We start from the raw sequence: 15198 nt of genomic DNA, 5'->3' as shown, positions 1-15198 counted from the left end.
TAAAAGCATGTTTTTTTCAAATCTTGTACAATATTAAGGGGTAAATCCTGAGTGGTTGAGACCGCTTTCTCACCTTCCAGCTCTTTCTTCCTAAATCTGCTTCCTTTCCTCTTGGGTGAAACCTTTAGGTTCTTGGTCATTTTTAATTTAATATAAATAAGTACAAAGACAAAGGTGTTGGGAGACTAGGACACAGAGACAAGGACTATCACCAATCTGGCAACAGGCCAGTGAGACTGAAAACCATGCAAAACGCCCTCTTTCAACAATACCAACAACCCCGACTGCATGACTTTAAATGGCCTATTGTTACAATTAGCCAAACATTACACTGCTAGTCTGCCCCATCTGCATATATTTAACTTGCATCATTACAGCCAATATCTAATTTAATATAATGAAAACATGCATAATAATAAACATTATTCTGGTTATTATTCAAGTGAAATTGAGTTAAAAGCTGCTATAATGAAAACACCCCATATGCGCGTGTGTGTGTGTGCGCACAATATGTATTTAAAGAGACACAAAAGATGTTCTTGTGAATATACTTTATTTATTCACAGTAACCAGCCATCCATAGCAAAGTATAATATATATAGTTTCACTGCAGAAGGAGCCGCACTCAAACGAGAACAAGCACAGCAGGACTCCTATGGGCGGGGTGGGGGGGTTGTTGACAGAGAGGGGTCAAGGCCAGGGCCAAACAGTGGGAGTGGGGTGGAATAAACCCACCCACAGCAAACAGCTGACTTCAGCCCCATCAAGACCTATTAAAACAGCTGCAATGGACAAAGAAATGGCGACACTGTTTTTATTCTTTCTCCAACGCAAAACGCTGGCATCATGAAATTTCAAAATCATTTACAACCAAGGCAAAAAAACAACAACTCTTTTCTAAGCCTGGATTCAGTGAGCACACGTTAGATGAGCTGCACAAAAACTCGAACCCGTGTTAGCGGAGGACAGCCTGCATCACCGGCACTGCTGTGCTCGGAGCTGGTGCTCGATTTACTTCACATAACCCCCATGCCCCCGAACACCTTCCCTAGACGTGACACGCAGCGCTATGCTTGCACACGTTAAAACATTTCTGAAAAACAAAATCACTGATTCATTCTGCCGGAGAAGAGGCTAAAGGCTGCAGAGCTCTCAACAACGTGCACTGTGTATTAGTTCTTCCACCTAAATCTTGGAAGAACTGAGTCCAACACAAGCAAGGTGGCTTGCCCAATTTGTCCCACCTTTTCAATGCAGCACATGGATGAAATTATTGGAAAGGACGCACTCCGTTTTATTCCACGTCATATTCCATTTAAAGGGAGGGGCACCCAACAGCCTTTGGTCTCTGCCCTGCTCATAAAGAGACTACACTTGCACAGACTGTAGAGAAGTGTGACTGGAATGCTTTAATGAGGCAGGCAGGGGGTGGGGTGATGGAAATTTAACAGCCCACCGCACTCGCACAAATATGCACACCTCACACGACAGACACACATGCAGGCAAGCTCGGTTTTAGTTTCATCTTATCCCATCAACCCATAACTCCTACACAAAGTACAAAAAGTGAAGAAAGAAAAATCTAACATTTCAGGGCCAGTAAGACGGCAAAACCTGGCAGCAACCAAAGTTTAGTGTTAACGAGGAAGCCGCAGTATTTCCTTTTAAAGACGATAAAAATATTATTTTGCTTGATGCTGGAATGTAGATGAGACTGCACCCTTATTGGCACAGCCCAGTGGCAGTGTGCCTTGTTTCGAGATGGTAGTGCCTTGCAGTGTGTTGGGGTATAACAATTCAAGTTAACCTGAGACACTGCACATACAGGTACATAGTGTTTAACAGCCTCCGAACAGCTCTCCCCACTGTAAACCTGGAACAATGCCCTGCTCCTTCTCTGAATGAGAGATGAATGAAGCTCTTTTGTATCAAGGACCTGGGACTACCTACCTAGAGAGTTCATTCCCCTTCACACTGAGAGGGAAAAATCAATGGCAAACACAAAAATAAACTTTGCTTATTTACTTATTTGGGATTTTCAATTTGTTTCTTTCAGGTGCCACATCAGTACTGAACTAGTACTGCGATCTTGTACTGAAGTAGGTGTTAGTGTAACAGTCCATTAGACAGAAGTGTCACACACCAATTAAGAGACAAAAGAGCACCTACTGAGAACTAAGAAAGTTCATATGCTTGAGAAAAAAGGGCAAAATCTGAAATCTTATAAATCACGGTGCTTCCCAGCATTAGGAGTTAAAGATATGAAACTGCAGAGCAACAGTTGCCACAAGAGGGGCATGACGATCAACACACTTGCAACTGAAGGGCCTTCAGTCTACATGCTTTCCAGCTGCTCTCATCTGCGAAAAAGGCTCACAGAAGAGCACTCCATCTAAGGGACAAAATGTGGGGGACTGTTTACCCAGACAAAACATCCTTTAAATAGAGAATAAAGCCAACTATTAAGACACATGGGGCTCAGAAACATACACCAGTCAACTCCTTCACCCTTAACAGGCTAAGATATCTTCTAGCAAGGGAACAGGAAAAAGGACACCTCTTTCTGAGGTTAGAAACGCACTTAATTCCCTTTACAGATAAACATGCTCCATATTATCAACATTCAGGCCTCAAAAAGAGTTAAAAGATGGCTACAAAGTAAGACAGGTCACAGGACACCAAGCAGGCCATGTTTACATTGCTTGCTGGGAGCCTCAAACAGCTGAATTTAATTGTGTCTCAGTGTCTGCAGTGACAAAGTTGATTTTTTCAATTTTGCTGTGGACTTTCACAAAAATGGAATATCGTACCTAGCCCTCAGTGTTTCAGAGCAGAGTAAAAGAGTTAAGCAGCTCAGAAACAGAGACGGGTGAATGGTGCAAAATGCAGAGCCACACCTGTCCTGTTTCTTGGGAGTTTCGAGAAATAACTTCAATGCAGCACTCCTTGGGGATCTCACAACAGCACAGACTCTTCAGTCAGGAAACCACAATGGACAGTGCATTTGCACGACCGATGTTTTCTTTTTTTTACTGGAACAGCTCTGAATTCCAACGGGGCAAAAAAAACGAGCTGATGGTTTGTGGGAATAAAAAATATATATGCCATAGTCTTTAGATGGAGAAGACCACTGTGGGCATTTGAGAGTGTTTTTAACAAAACTGTTACAGTTCTTGGAAACAAGTAAATGAGAAAAGGAAGGAGGCAACTAAACGAGAAAAAAATCCTTAGAAACCAAGAGAGGTGGAATTTAGAAATCTGTTACAGCGCAAAGACATCATCTGTATGTGATCGGACTGTACAGCAGAGTAAGGATGTCACCAAATAAAGGGCAAACAGTGGATCTTAGGGCTTCATTGGAGGACTCCAGAAACCCACTCCCCCACCCATCCGCTGCGTCGCACTAAATCAGTTTTTCAGCATCGCTTCGTAGGACTGGAACACGAACTGGGAGACTTCTGGAGCTCTGCACTTGAGGGACAGCTGTGGGAGAGAAAGAGAGTTACTGTTAGAGGGATGAACGGAGTCATGCAATACAGCAAACGCATCACAGACCCTCAGTCCAGCCTGGCTCCATTACCCAGCGTCTTGAGATTTTTGATTTTCTTATTACTCGGAAGGAGATGGAAAGCATCTGCAGTGGAATGGTTTCTACCTAGCAATTTTTTAAATCAAATATTAGAGAGCCTGTCCAAAAACGGAGTCTAAAATCCTGTGTATCTGAAATAAAAAGCCTTTGTATTTCTTAAAGTACAAGAGAAGGCAGTGATCCCTCCCCCCCCCCTCCGATAACCACTTTAATGTCAATACATAAACACTGGCAGCTCTGAATTCATTTCAATTTTAAATTGATGCTTCACTGGCAATAAACAGGATCTGAAATGCAAAAGAATATTCTTCCATAGTTCCCACACTTCAAATCTGAAACATTATTTCAATAAAGCATCGCATCACAACTCCCACATCAAAGGAGATTTTTGTAATCAAGACCTAACCATCAAAGACACAAACGTCCGTTACGTGACTCCACACAAACAGCCCTATTACTAATCTCACTGCTCCACAGACTCCTCTCGCTTCGTCGGTTTCCACAGCCCACTCTGTGCGCTTGCTTGACTGCTCGTTTGATATTTAGCCGACGGTGCCAGCTCGTTGTTCTTGCGCTTGCTAACAATAATGACTTCTGTCATTTGCTCCGTGTTAAAGAGACAATTTTAAGGCTGCTTACTTCAGGTCTAACCAACTCAGCCAATCACTGCTGCTCTCTCCCAGCGCAAGTTCAAACCAGCCCGTGTCACTACTCAACACAGAGCAGGATTCCCCCCAACGTGGCGCACTACTTGCCAACGTCCATCCAAGTGGGGGTGGGATAAGCTGGTGCCAGGTGCCCACACACTTTGCAGTGACATCACTGTAAGGAACGCAATTCCTCCAATTGGCACTAACTCTCCTGTAAGGGTCTTTGGAGCCTGCAGTGCAAGAAAAGACTCGGATGGGAACATAGGTTGTCTGTCCATCCTCATTGACCCCATGCAGTACAGGAGTTATTGCCGAGAGCCAAAACGTGAATCTGATAGAGATGAGCTTAAATCAGGCAAGCTCATAATGACAAATACAAAAAAAAAACCTCAAAGATAAAGAACCAATTGAAAAACACACTGGGTAAGCAAGCAAGATCTCAGCTGGAAAAACTGAATTCAGAAACGGGCTACGCAGTGCAGGGTTCACCCTAGCTCACTGTCCAGAGGCCCTGCTGTTAACACAACAGCGTCTTTTCAAAGCTGAAGAAACAGCACTTATTAGATGCAATTTCCCTCAGAGACAACAGGAGGCATGAATTTTTATACAGGCGTGCCACAAACTTCCACTGTGTGGATGCTCTCTCACTAGGGACGGTCAACAGAATCAATAAGCAAGATGAAGAACTAATTAGCTATTGCAAGACAGACCAAATGGCTGATCATTTGAAACATTTGTGCCTTTAGGTGCTGAGACAAAATAAATGTAACTGAACACAAATGCAAAGGGAACTCGCTTGTTCTCAGCACATCAAAGAAAAAGAGATTCCTGAGTCACTTATATATTCACTTCCCTCCCTAAGCACTTGGAGAAAGTGTCTGCAGTGGAAAAAAAACTTGGCTTTTTCCGAACAAATAAAATATTCAAGAATTCTAACACAACATTCTGAAATGCACTAGTCAGCAGTGACAAGCCGGACTGCAGCAGGAGTACATGTCCCAAATATACCACCTTGATTTAGTAACGCAGGGCTTGTGGTGGGAGACAAATTACAGGCAACACTGCTCCCAATGCATACAAGCCCGCTGAACCCCCCCAACATGTTAAAAACATGCTAAACCTTCTCATGCGGGCCGTACCTGCCTCAGAGCAAGCACTGAGAACTGCAGCTTTCGACACGAGCGAGAGGTCATCCTGTTCCGAGGCTCACTCGGACTCCTCTAATCCAATGGTTAGGAGGGAAACCCCTATGGAGGATTTGGGATGTGGAGGTGGGATGTGAGGGGGATTCTCAGCAGCGTTAGCTGTCCTCTAGGAGACAGAAAACAGTGCAGCTGAACTCCTGAGTGGGGGCTGAGAAGCGAGTGGGAAGCAAGAAAGAGTGTGCACGAGGGGGGGAAGGTAGGAGGACTACGGTTTGCAATGCAGCGGTTGAGTCCCTTCTGATCGGCGACTGCGGAGCAGCGGGGTGATTAAATCACAATGCCTGAGCTGACATTTACAAGCAAAGTTAATCAAGCGCTCCAGGTGGGAGGGAAGCCACGTGATAGGCCGGCCCGTTGCCATGGGGATGGGGATGGGGGGGAGCAGCTGCTGCTGCTGCAAACAGTTTTCGGAAATCAGACCGCAGCCGTGCAGCATCACGGGAGGGTTGGAGCAAAGCCCAACCCACTGTTGCCACAACCCGATTTACAGGATGTCCCACAGCCAGAGCTCCAGCAGGTGCACTTCCACCCAGAACTCGAGGCTAAATCACAATGCCCGAGCTGACATTTACGAGCAAAGCTAATCAAGAGCAAAGAAGTGGTGGTACATGAGAGTCCAGGGTCCAAGGATTCAAAAAGCCCAATGATAAAGTTAGCCCAACGGACGCCTTCAGAACCCACAGTGAAACGTACTAGAGGACACGCACAAAAGTGGGAAGCTGGATCTGGACTCCCACACTCCCCTGCGATGGAAAAACTGCCAGGCATCTTTCCAGACTAGTGAATAGAATCAGCAGCAAGAGACGTCTCACCCCACACACTATCGGCATCTTCAGCTCAACTTCAAACGAAGTCAGGGATTGGGTGGAAAATATTGCCGAGGCTTGTGGAGTACATTCCAAGTTCCATTCAAGCTGTTCGCACTGCTCAGGGACAAGACTTAGCAAGACAAAATCCCTAATATTTTGGCAAGAAGGCATAACATGAAGTGGTCTCGCAAGGCAAACCACATGTGCTCTGCTTGGAAATACAAATTTGTTGTTGCCAAGGATGGAAAAAAAAAATATTTACCCTATAATGGTTAAGGAGCAGCATCCTTCTTTGAGCAAAGTAGTACAAAGTTACAGATCGACAATATTCCATATTCTGTTTTATTGCAACTCCACGGTTTCTTATGTCAAGCTGATCTAGAATTCATCCTTTAAGAAAATCAATACTTGACAAAAAAAAGGGCAATTTAATCTTAACCTTTACAAAAGAGACAAAAACAGAAAACAGAATTCAAATGGTAAAGCGTTCCTTTTCTCAATTTCTGCCAGCTCAGACTCGCCTCCCGAAATGAAGAGCTGCATGGAGTGAGGATGAACTGGTGTCTGTTATTAGAGACTGGTGCTTCGATGCCTGATAAACCGCATAGCTCACTGGTGCCGAGACAGTAAAAAGTTCTTCCACTAAACCTTTTAGCTGTTTAGTCTCAAACCTACCATGGCTCGGTATTGCTACTGGCTTTGTTCAAAATGAAAACCTCCAAATTCTGCCAGGATGCAAACCCACACACTTCAAGGCAGGAGGGAAGAGGAAGAGGAAAGGGTCAAATGCAACAGAGTGGAAAAAACTGTGTGAAGAGGAAGAGGGCAATTCACACCGAGACAGTAAAAAACACAGAAATAACATCAAGACGGCTAACCTCCAAATCCTGCAAGGTTACAGAATGAGCATCAGTGGGGGCATGCAATAAAACAGGAACACAGATCAACAAAACAATATTCATTAATGGGAGTGCCTGCTTGAGGCAGCGGTTTGTCAGCATTGATCGCCACACAAGAGTTGGGAGAAAGGCCTGTGTGCGCTACAGACTCCCTGGGATAGGCTTCATAGTGCAAGCACAGAGATCTAGACCCACACAGTCACACCATGTTTCTTAAATAACGTATCTCATGGCGAAATCAGATCAGCTTTTCCAGTCGTCATACATTCCTCAATAAAGACCACTGGGTCCCTATGGTAAAGATAATTCATATTGTAAGGAAACTGTACAGAAATAAAGTATTTAGTACATTTGGGTTAAAAAGGGCCGGTCCTTTAGAGTACAATCAGGTCATGCAAAGCGAAAAAATCTGTACAGTGTCTGAAAGCAATCTCACTGTGAATCTGTCAGCACAAATGGGAGGTTTGTGCCTTGGTAGCAATAACTGGAAATTTAGGCTGCCCCAAGCTATGTTTCACACATTGGGCAATGTCCTGACTATGATTCCACGATAGCCAGGGCTGCCTAACCTGCAACATGCTAAAGAGACTTAGCAGACTCGGTCAGCCTGCCAGAGGTGTCTGCTAACGCTCCGTCATTCTGTCTGGGCAGTTTTCATAGGTGTGAGTCAAGATACAATAGACCTACAACTGCCGATTTCAAAATATGGTACTTTTCCCAAGTTTCAAATTCTATTTGATTGAAAAAATAAACAAAGCAGTAGGAAGCTGACCAACACAGATAATAAATTAAAATAGGTTTAAGAAAATAAGTAAAAGCTATCTCGAAACTCTGTAATCAGTTCTGTCCTGCTGTTCTGGGACCACTACTATACTAAAGAAAACACAAGGGAAAGCGTGAATATTTATGAATACTGAAAGCGCTGCTCTAGCTACTGTGATTCACTGGACCGATCAGTGTCTCCCCAGATGAAACAGTTGCCGGATTAATAAGTAAAACAAAAGAAAAGGTCTTAGGGGGAAAAAACGTAGCAGTATTTTTTCTAAATAAGTGTGCTTCTAGGTGATGGACAGGAACATCAAGTTAAGGCAAGTGTGCTGGGGAGAACATGTGCTGTTTTTATTACAAAGCAGCCACCTGTACAATCACAGCTCAATGAATCTGTGATTCTCTATGAAACATCTCTCTATAAATCAGAAATCCCATGTCTAAGGCTTGTTATTGCCAGGAACAAAGATATTTTACATTCACAGAGATGTACATGGTAAGATAAGGAACAAGAAAGATTGACAACTTGCACTGCAAAACAGAATTTAATCAAAGATCAATGTCCAGTTTCCAGAAAGAAACAGCAGTTATTAAATCATACAAATAAATTAAGCTTGACATCCACAAGCCTTACAATTCAGCCTTGGAAGAAAATTATTTTGCTTTAAAATCTCCGAAAAGGAAATGCAGTCAAAACAGCATAATTTAAAGACCTTACCTGGTATTCCTCTAGTTAGAACTGCAAAGCAGTTTGTACCATATAAACAACTTCACCTTAAAGCTAACTGCTTTTGGCTTAGATGCAAAACATACAAAAATATCTAAAATTAATCCATCCATTTATTAAATTTTCTTCTTCCAATTCTGGGATCAGGGGCATAGAGGAACCGGAGTCTGTCCAAGCAAGCAACAGGCACAAGGCGGGGTACACCCTGGGCAGGACACCAGTCCATTGCCGGGCAGATAAAAGAAAATCAGTCGAGAAATTCCAGACAACATTATCCCAGGAGGATCACAAAAGCCACCCGGGTTCGACGCACAAGCTGTACAGGGGAGAAGAGACTCACCGTGTAGCTGGAGTTCCCAGGCTGGACGCGCAGCTCAGCCAGTACCCAGATCCCATTGGTGAGCTTCATGGACTGATAGAGCATGTCCTGTCCTTCCACGTTCCTCTTGGCGATGGTGAAGACATTGTTACTCTGCAGCTTGTTAGTTGCTGCTTCTGAAAGGAAGGGAAAAAACAGCCCTTAGTTTTCTTTTTTAAAATTTAAACTCGGAAAACCCCAGTATTCATTTTTTTAGTATCCTACCAATCATCTAACTCAGTGGTTCTCAAACTTTTTGGACCAAGTACCACCCCTAATCCAACCAAAGCATCCAAGTACCACCTACAAGTCATCATCTCATAGGAACCCCAGAAATTCTCAATGACCAACATGAGCGCGCGTGCACACACACTCATACATACATATAATAAATATTATAATAATAAACTTTATTTCATATAGCGCCTTTAAAGGTGGCTTTTCAAAGTGTTTTACAGAAAAAAAACAGTAACAACAACTAATAAAAATTCAGTGAGAGGGGTGAGCCTGTTTAGTCGAGCAAAGCAGATGTGAATTAATTTTTCGAGCCTTGATACAATTCACAACAGAGTCTAACAGATTTTAAATCGTCAGGCATTTTCTTGACGGCAAAGGTCTCGCGGTGGATGTTGCAATGCGTCCATTAATTTCTGGAGCAACCTCTCTAATTCGTGCAACTACACCGCTGTGTCGGCTTGTCATTGCTCTAGCACCGTCTGTACAAACTCAGACGCATTTTATCCAGTCGAGGCCATTCTCTTCGATAAATTCATTCAGAAGCTGAAATATGTGCTCTCCTGTAGTTCCTGTTGGTAGCGGCTTACAGAACAGAAAGTCCTCATGGGACGTACCCTCAAACTCGTATCTAACGTAAACGAGCAAATTGGCCAAATCGACTACAGACTCATCTAATTGCAGTGAAAAACATCTGCTCATCTTAACGCGCTCTATTCTGCTCATCTTAACGCGCTCTATCAGTGTACTTTTGATATAATCCTTCATTTCGATAATTCTATGAGTGACTGTCTTTCAGGGGGAGGGGGGCAGCAGGTCGAGCTGTTTAGCAGCTTTTTCTCCACACATAATACGTGTCAGCTCTTTTGCCAACGGTAAATAAGGTTCTTCAAAAATAGTGTGGCTTACCTGCTTTAGCAATCCGCAAGCTTACATTTTTCCACGTTTCCGTTTTTATTTCCGTATTTAGTTTTGAAGTTTTTATTTCATGCGCATGGGAGCGAAACAGAGACGCTCGGTGTATTTTTCTCAAATTAACTTAGAACAGTTCTTAAATATTTTTCTGTTATCTATCACGCTTTCGTGTGCTCACAAGATTACCAGCGTTCGTAGCACGTATTTCTATGCATTCCTGTGTTTACAACTTGGCATTGTTCCAAAATCACGCACATTCTCCTTCCTCCCTATTTGCTGAAGATACAGTAGCTTTTTTAAAATACAATTGGTCACTTGCATCTGTAGCACGCATTCCTATAGAGTAGTATAGAATTACAGAGTATCTCTTGTGCCAACTGAAGTATTAGCGCGCACTGTATCGCAGTACGTAGGCTGCGTATTCGACACGTTTAAAATACAAAATACAAAATATGAAAACCCGTCCCGATTTTTCAGCGCACACGACACAGTTCCAGGGTAATTTGGCATACCACCTGGCGGCACTCCGCGTACCACTGCCGGTAAGCGTACCACAGTTTGAGAACCACTGATCTAACTCATCAGACATCTCATGGTGTATGGCTGAGGAAATGTGTGCCCTTATTCTAATGTGCTCACATCAGCATTTCAGCTTGGCCTTTATAACATATACCATTATGAAATGTACGCTAGCCTATAGAGTACATACTCATAAAGTACCGTGAGTCAAGAACACGTCCAGGACACTTGAAACCAATTTATCAGCAATCAGCATGAAGATGCTGCATGCCAGGTACCAAAACACTTCCTGTGCATGCAATAGACTACATATCAAAATCTTAAAATTAAATTTAAAAAACTGGGAAGCTGAACTGGAAGAAAAACCCCAAAACTGTTAGCTTTATGGACTGGAGTTGCGTAACATTTAGGTCTGAATTTAAGAGACGCAGAAAAAACACCACGGACTTTTCACATCTCACCGCAACAAAAGAAACAGAACAAACAAAAGAAAACACAGCTTCTGAAATGTTTAAGTTTAATACACCGGATGATGTTTTGCTTCAATAAACACTATTCCCTTGCTCAAAGCTGTATTTGCTTTTCTCACAAGATAGACTGGGAGGACACAGAAACCTAAATGTCAGCATACGTCACAAAAAGGTGTTTGAATGTGACAAAAGCAGGAAGAAATTGTATTTTAATGCAAAAAACAATACATACATTTAGCATTTAAAAATGGCACAGTTGGATCAAGCCATTAAACAGTGAACATGTTCATAAGAAACATAAGGCCCCATTTATTTGGTTCTTTGGCTCAATATACAGAAGATTTAAAACAAATATACTAGTAATTTAAACAGATTTCATTGAAATCCTGCCCCTTCAAAACAGAAGCTATCATTCTAGCTTGGGGCTGCACTCATCTTAAGCATCAGCTGAGAAACAGGCAGCAAACCTGCTGCCTCCAGGAACTGCGGCTGTAAGCAGGTTTAATAAGAGGCAGAGGAAAGCTGATTACTCCTTGTGCACACAGCCGGCGAGCAATACTCTCCAGTACCAGCGGGGAGGCTGACAGATCGGCTTGGGCAGGGGCTGAGCAACCCCACACTCCTCTGCTGTCAGAGGAGCTCAAGGGCCTGGCAGGAGTGGCACACGCGCTGACAGTTTTATCAGCTCCTGGCAGACGCCTGCAAGGAGAGGCGCCTTGTCCTCTGGTCAGGGACAGGAAGGCTTCAATCGACAGAACTGGCGAGCCCTTCAGTTTCTCCTGCCTTTCAATGAAAGGAGGGTGGGCGCGTCCGTGGTGGCCACTGCCGTCACTTCCAGCGCTGTCTGCAGTGGCTGGGCTTCTCGGGGGACGCTGCCTACGACGTTCCCCAGCAATGCTTCTAAACAAGCCAGTGGGGGCTGACCGTAAATAGCACGCTTTCAAGAGGGACTCGATAGGCCTGGGTACTGAACCCGCTCCACTCAATAATTCCTAATGACAGCTTTCACAAAAGGCTTCCAGTTAAATAGGCCATACGTTCCCAAGGACTTTTAATTCTTAATGGAATAATTATATTGGTTCCTTTCATTCACATCCGAGTATTCTCCCCCAAGAGCTTTGCAGAACATTAAATAAATTAAACTAAATTAGCATGGGGAAAAAAAAACCTACTGATCGATGCCAGCCAGGAAAGGGCATTTACAACAAGCACTGAAACTGTATCCAAGCTGAATGAAAATGAAACAAAATTCTAATAGTTTAAAAGTGACTTTTCCTAGGAAGGTGTTTCCAGGGTCCAACAGTAAAAGCTACCCAACTGCGCTCAGTCCTCTGGGGTTTCAGCAGCAGATTAAAATTTGAATGCTGGATATGAATGTTTCATTTTTTTGGCTGGGCTACAGGACAGAGAAGGAATGAACTGACTTTTTTCTCTTTCATTTTTAATTGAGTATTTCACTGTCTTGTCTCCAGGGAGAGAGATCTTGTGCTTACTGCCTAAAAGCTGGGCTGCCCAACAGACCTGCTTAAAAAGAAAGCTCATAGTGTGAGCTCTAATTAGAATGATTCACACAGTGTGTAAGACGACCAAGAATTCAGTTATTCACCTTCCTTCCACAGATCATGCCTTTACTCTTCGACAATCTCTTACCCAGAAGAGATGGGCTCTGCACTTTTACTCTGAAGTACTGGAGTTACTGTGCTCGTGAGATTTCTAACTAATTGACCACACCTCTGTGAGGCTTTGCAGTCTTAGAGTGTGGATGTGCCTTACCAGAGTTAAGATGGCAGTCCTTGACTTGGAATTGTGCTTCATTGTCATTGGGAATGTCTTTCCACGTGGCCAGGAACACCTGCCGATCTGCAGAGAACAGGAAACCAAAGTGAGCTCTTTAGCAGGAGATGAACACACACCAAAGGGTTTTTCTCACCATGTCAAGCTGCACAACAGAACCTTATTACAAATATCATATGCCAGCTAAGGTGATGAATAAAGGTTCAAAGCACAAGCAGAAAAACAGCAGCACCTCCTCTTGGCAATAGGACTTCCTATTTTTCACAGTGGGCTTGACACCAGATCTGTAGCTGCATTGACACGAGGTACTTGAACGGGATCTTGACATTACAGAGAATCTCCCCGTGGGCTCGTCTTCAACAGACAGACACGCTGGTAGCAACGGGACGCTCACCCATCTTGCCATCCTCAGCAAACAGGATGTTGATGGGGTAGAGACAGCTGAAGTAGAAGACGTCAATGTTGTTCTTCACGGCGACCTGTCAGGCACACACGAGAAGAAAGGAGGCCTTACAAACAGGTGGGCCCTGTGAGCTGTGCGTTCAGGGGGCACAGCGAGGCACATCACAGCCACACTGGCTCTAGCACTTGCCTCCTCGGTTATCTTAGGCTTTTGCACCCGGCAAATTGCAAAGACCTGCCGGGGTGCGCACGAGTCACACGGAGTGGGCAAGTGTGACGTGACGCGTTGGGAGAATCCCTGAGAGAACAGATTTATCAGGGCCCCCGTACCCGCCAAATCACAAAATGCCAAAGGCGATCAAAAATGTTCTTCTGCAAGCCCTAGATTGGCTTCTGAAGCAAGGCTGAGTTTTTCTGACAGGTTAGGAAGCTGGTGGGGGGTGCAGTTCAGAGCACAGAATTGGAGTGCAGAAGAACATGAAGTCAAATCTTACTTAGCACTCCATTTTATAAAAGACCAGGCTGATTTAGGCTGATCAAGCAAAACAGATGGATCTACTGCTCTCTGCTAGGGAGAGAATGAAAGTTCCCTTTGTTCACACCACAATAAGACAAGGGCTAAGGGTGAGGGTCTTTCTCTTAAAATTGGTGCTCTGTAACCTGATGCCTATGAAACCTATGAAAGATACGCCTCTCGCCTAAAAATTGTATCTGGCAAATCGGCTTACTGGAGTACAGATTTAGAATCAAAACGGAGGCAACAACAGCGAATCGATAAGATAATGGATGCCGAAACAAGTAAAACATGAAATAAGGCTAAAAGCGATGCAAATTATTCATTCTACCATCTTGGCTGCATTTCAAGGCAGCATTATTTTCTTTGTACACCTAGTTTGTCAGGAGTGACCTTCAATTGTGGTTTGCCGTAGAAATCCGCAGAGCAGACTCCAGAGATGGCTTGATTAGACTGCCGTCACATGCCTTTTATATGCATTTATCTTTTATACTACAGGCACCCAGCCTCTTTTATGCTCGTCCTGATGCTCATTCACAATGTACATTATAATAACCTGTAAATCTTACAATTATTTCAAAACCTTGCGGCATATAAGCCCCAGAGTTTGAACTTGCTTGCAGAAGCCCAGCACCATACATGCTTTGGCTTTGTAGTGGATTAACCATCTGCTTTAAAATCTATTAAGACTACACTAATTAATGCAAGAAAACCACAAAGAAGGGAATTTTATTCACGAATCAGAAAACACTCTTAAAAGGACACTGAGAAATCTTTCATGAGTGTCCTCATGCCTTCTGCTCGGGAAATCTTTTTCTGCACTATACGACAGCCCCGCACCACACGCTATGCAAAACTTACATTTTAACTTAAGAAGAGACCACAGAGACAAAAAAACATTATGTTTTCGTAGAAAGGCAGCAGCACAGAGCTATTCATTTTAAATATTATTGCCGTGAAGGGAGATTAAGACTGCAATTTTCCAGATTTTCCTGGTTGCATGGAAAACCCTGCACTGTTCTAAAGGCAGGAGAGTTCCACGGTTTTCATGGTGCTCAGAGATCTAAAGCCACAGGTAAGAGGAGGATATGGCAAGGAGCTTAAAAAGAGGATGGCATCCCCACCCCTCCAGCGCAGAGCCCCAGCTGCCCGTCACCATCAGAAGCATCTTTCTTTTCTGGGGATCCTGTATATTACCACACACTTCCGTCTTTGATGCTTTAGCCAGAGGGACTTATTACCCATCTTATTGCCACAGAAGCTAATCCATCATCCACAGGCCGACAACACCATATCACATCCTCTGACAGTGCCTTATTGCCTTCGCAGTTCAGTTACAGTGGAG

At 43.7% G+C, this 15198-nt stretch overlaps 1 protein-coding gene across 4 annotated transcripts in view; it reads right to left on the bottom strand.

Moving 5' to 3' along the window:
* Positions 1–534: 534 nt before the first annotated feature.
* The window catches only part of ap1b1 (adaptor related protein complex 1 subunit beta 1), a 53453-nt gene continuing 38789 nt past the window's right edge, over positions 535–15198 (bottom strand). For all 4 annotated transcript variants that reach the window (XM_088935545.1, XM_088935547.1, XM_088935548.1 and 1 more), the window contains 4 exons: positions 13332–13416; positions 12917–13003; positions 8988–9142; positions 535–3483 (listed from right to left, as the gene is read on the bottom strand). In XM_088935545.1, the coding sequence (XP_088791671.1) occupies positions 3409–3483; positions 8988–9142; positions 12917–13003; positions 13332–13416 (402 nt within the window). In that variant the 3' untranslated portion in view covers positions 535–3408. The remainder of the gene's footprint in view (positions 3484–8987; positions 9143–12916; positions 13004–13331; positions 13417–15198) is intronic.

This window comes from Atractosteus spatula, chromosome 17, assembly GCF_055471065.1.
Source record: "Atractosteus spatula isolate fAtrSpa1 chromosome 17, fAtrSpa1.hap1, whole genome shotgun sequence".
NCBI lineage: Eukaryota > Metazoa > Chordata > Actinopteri > Semionotiformes > Lepisosteidae > Atractosteus > Atractosteus spatula.
This window is presented reverse-complemented; position numbering and strand designations above follow the sequence as displayed.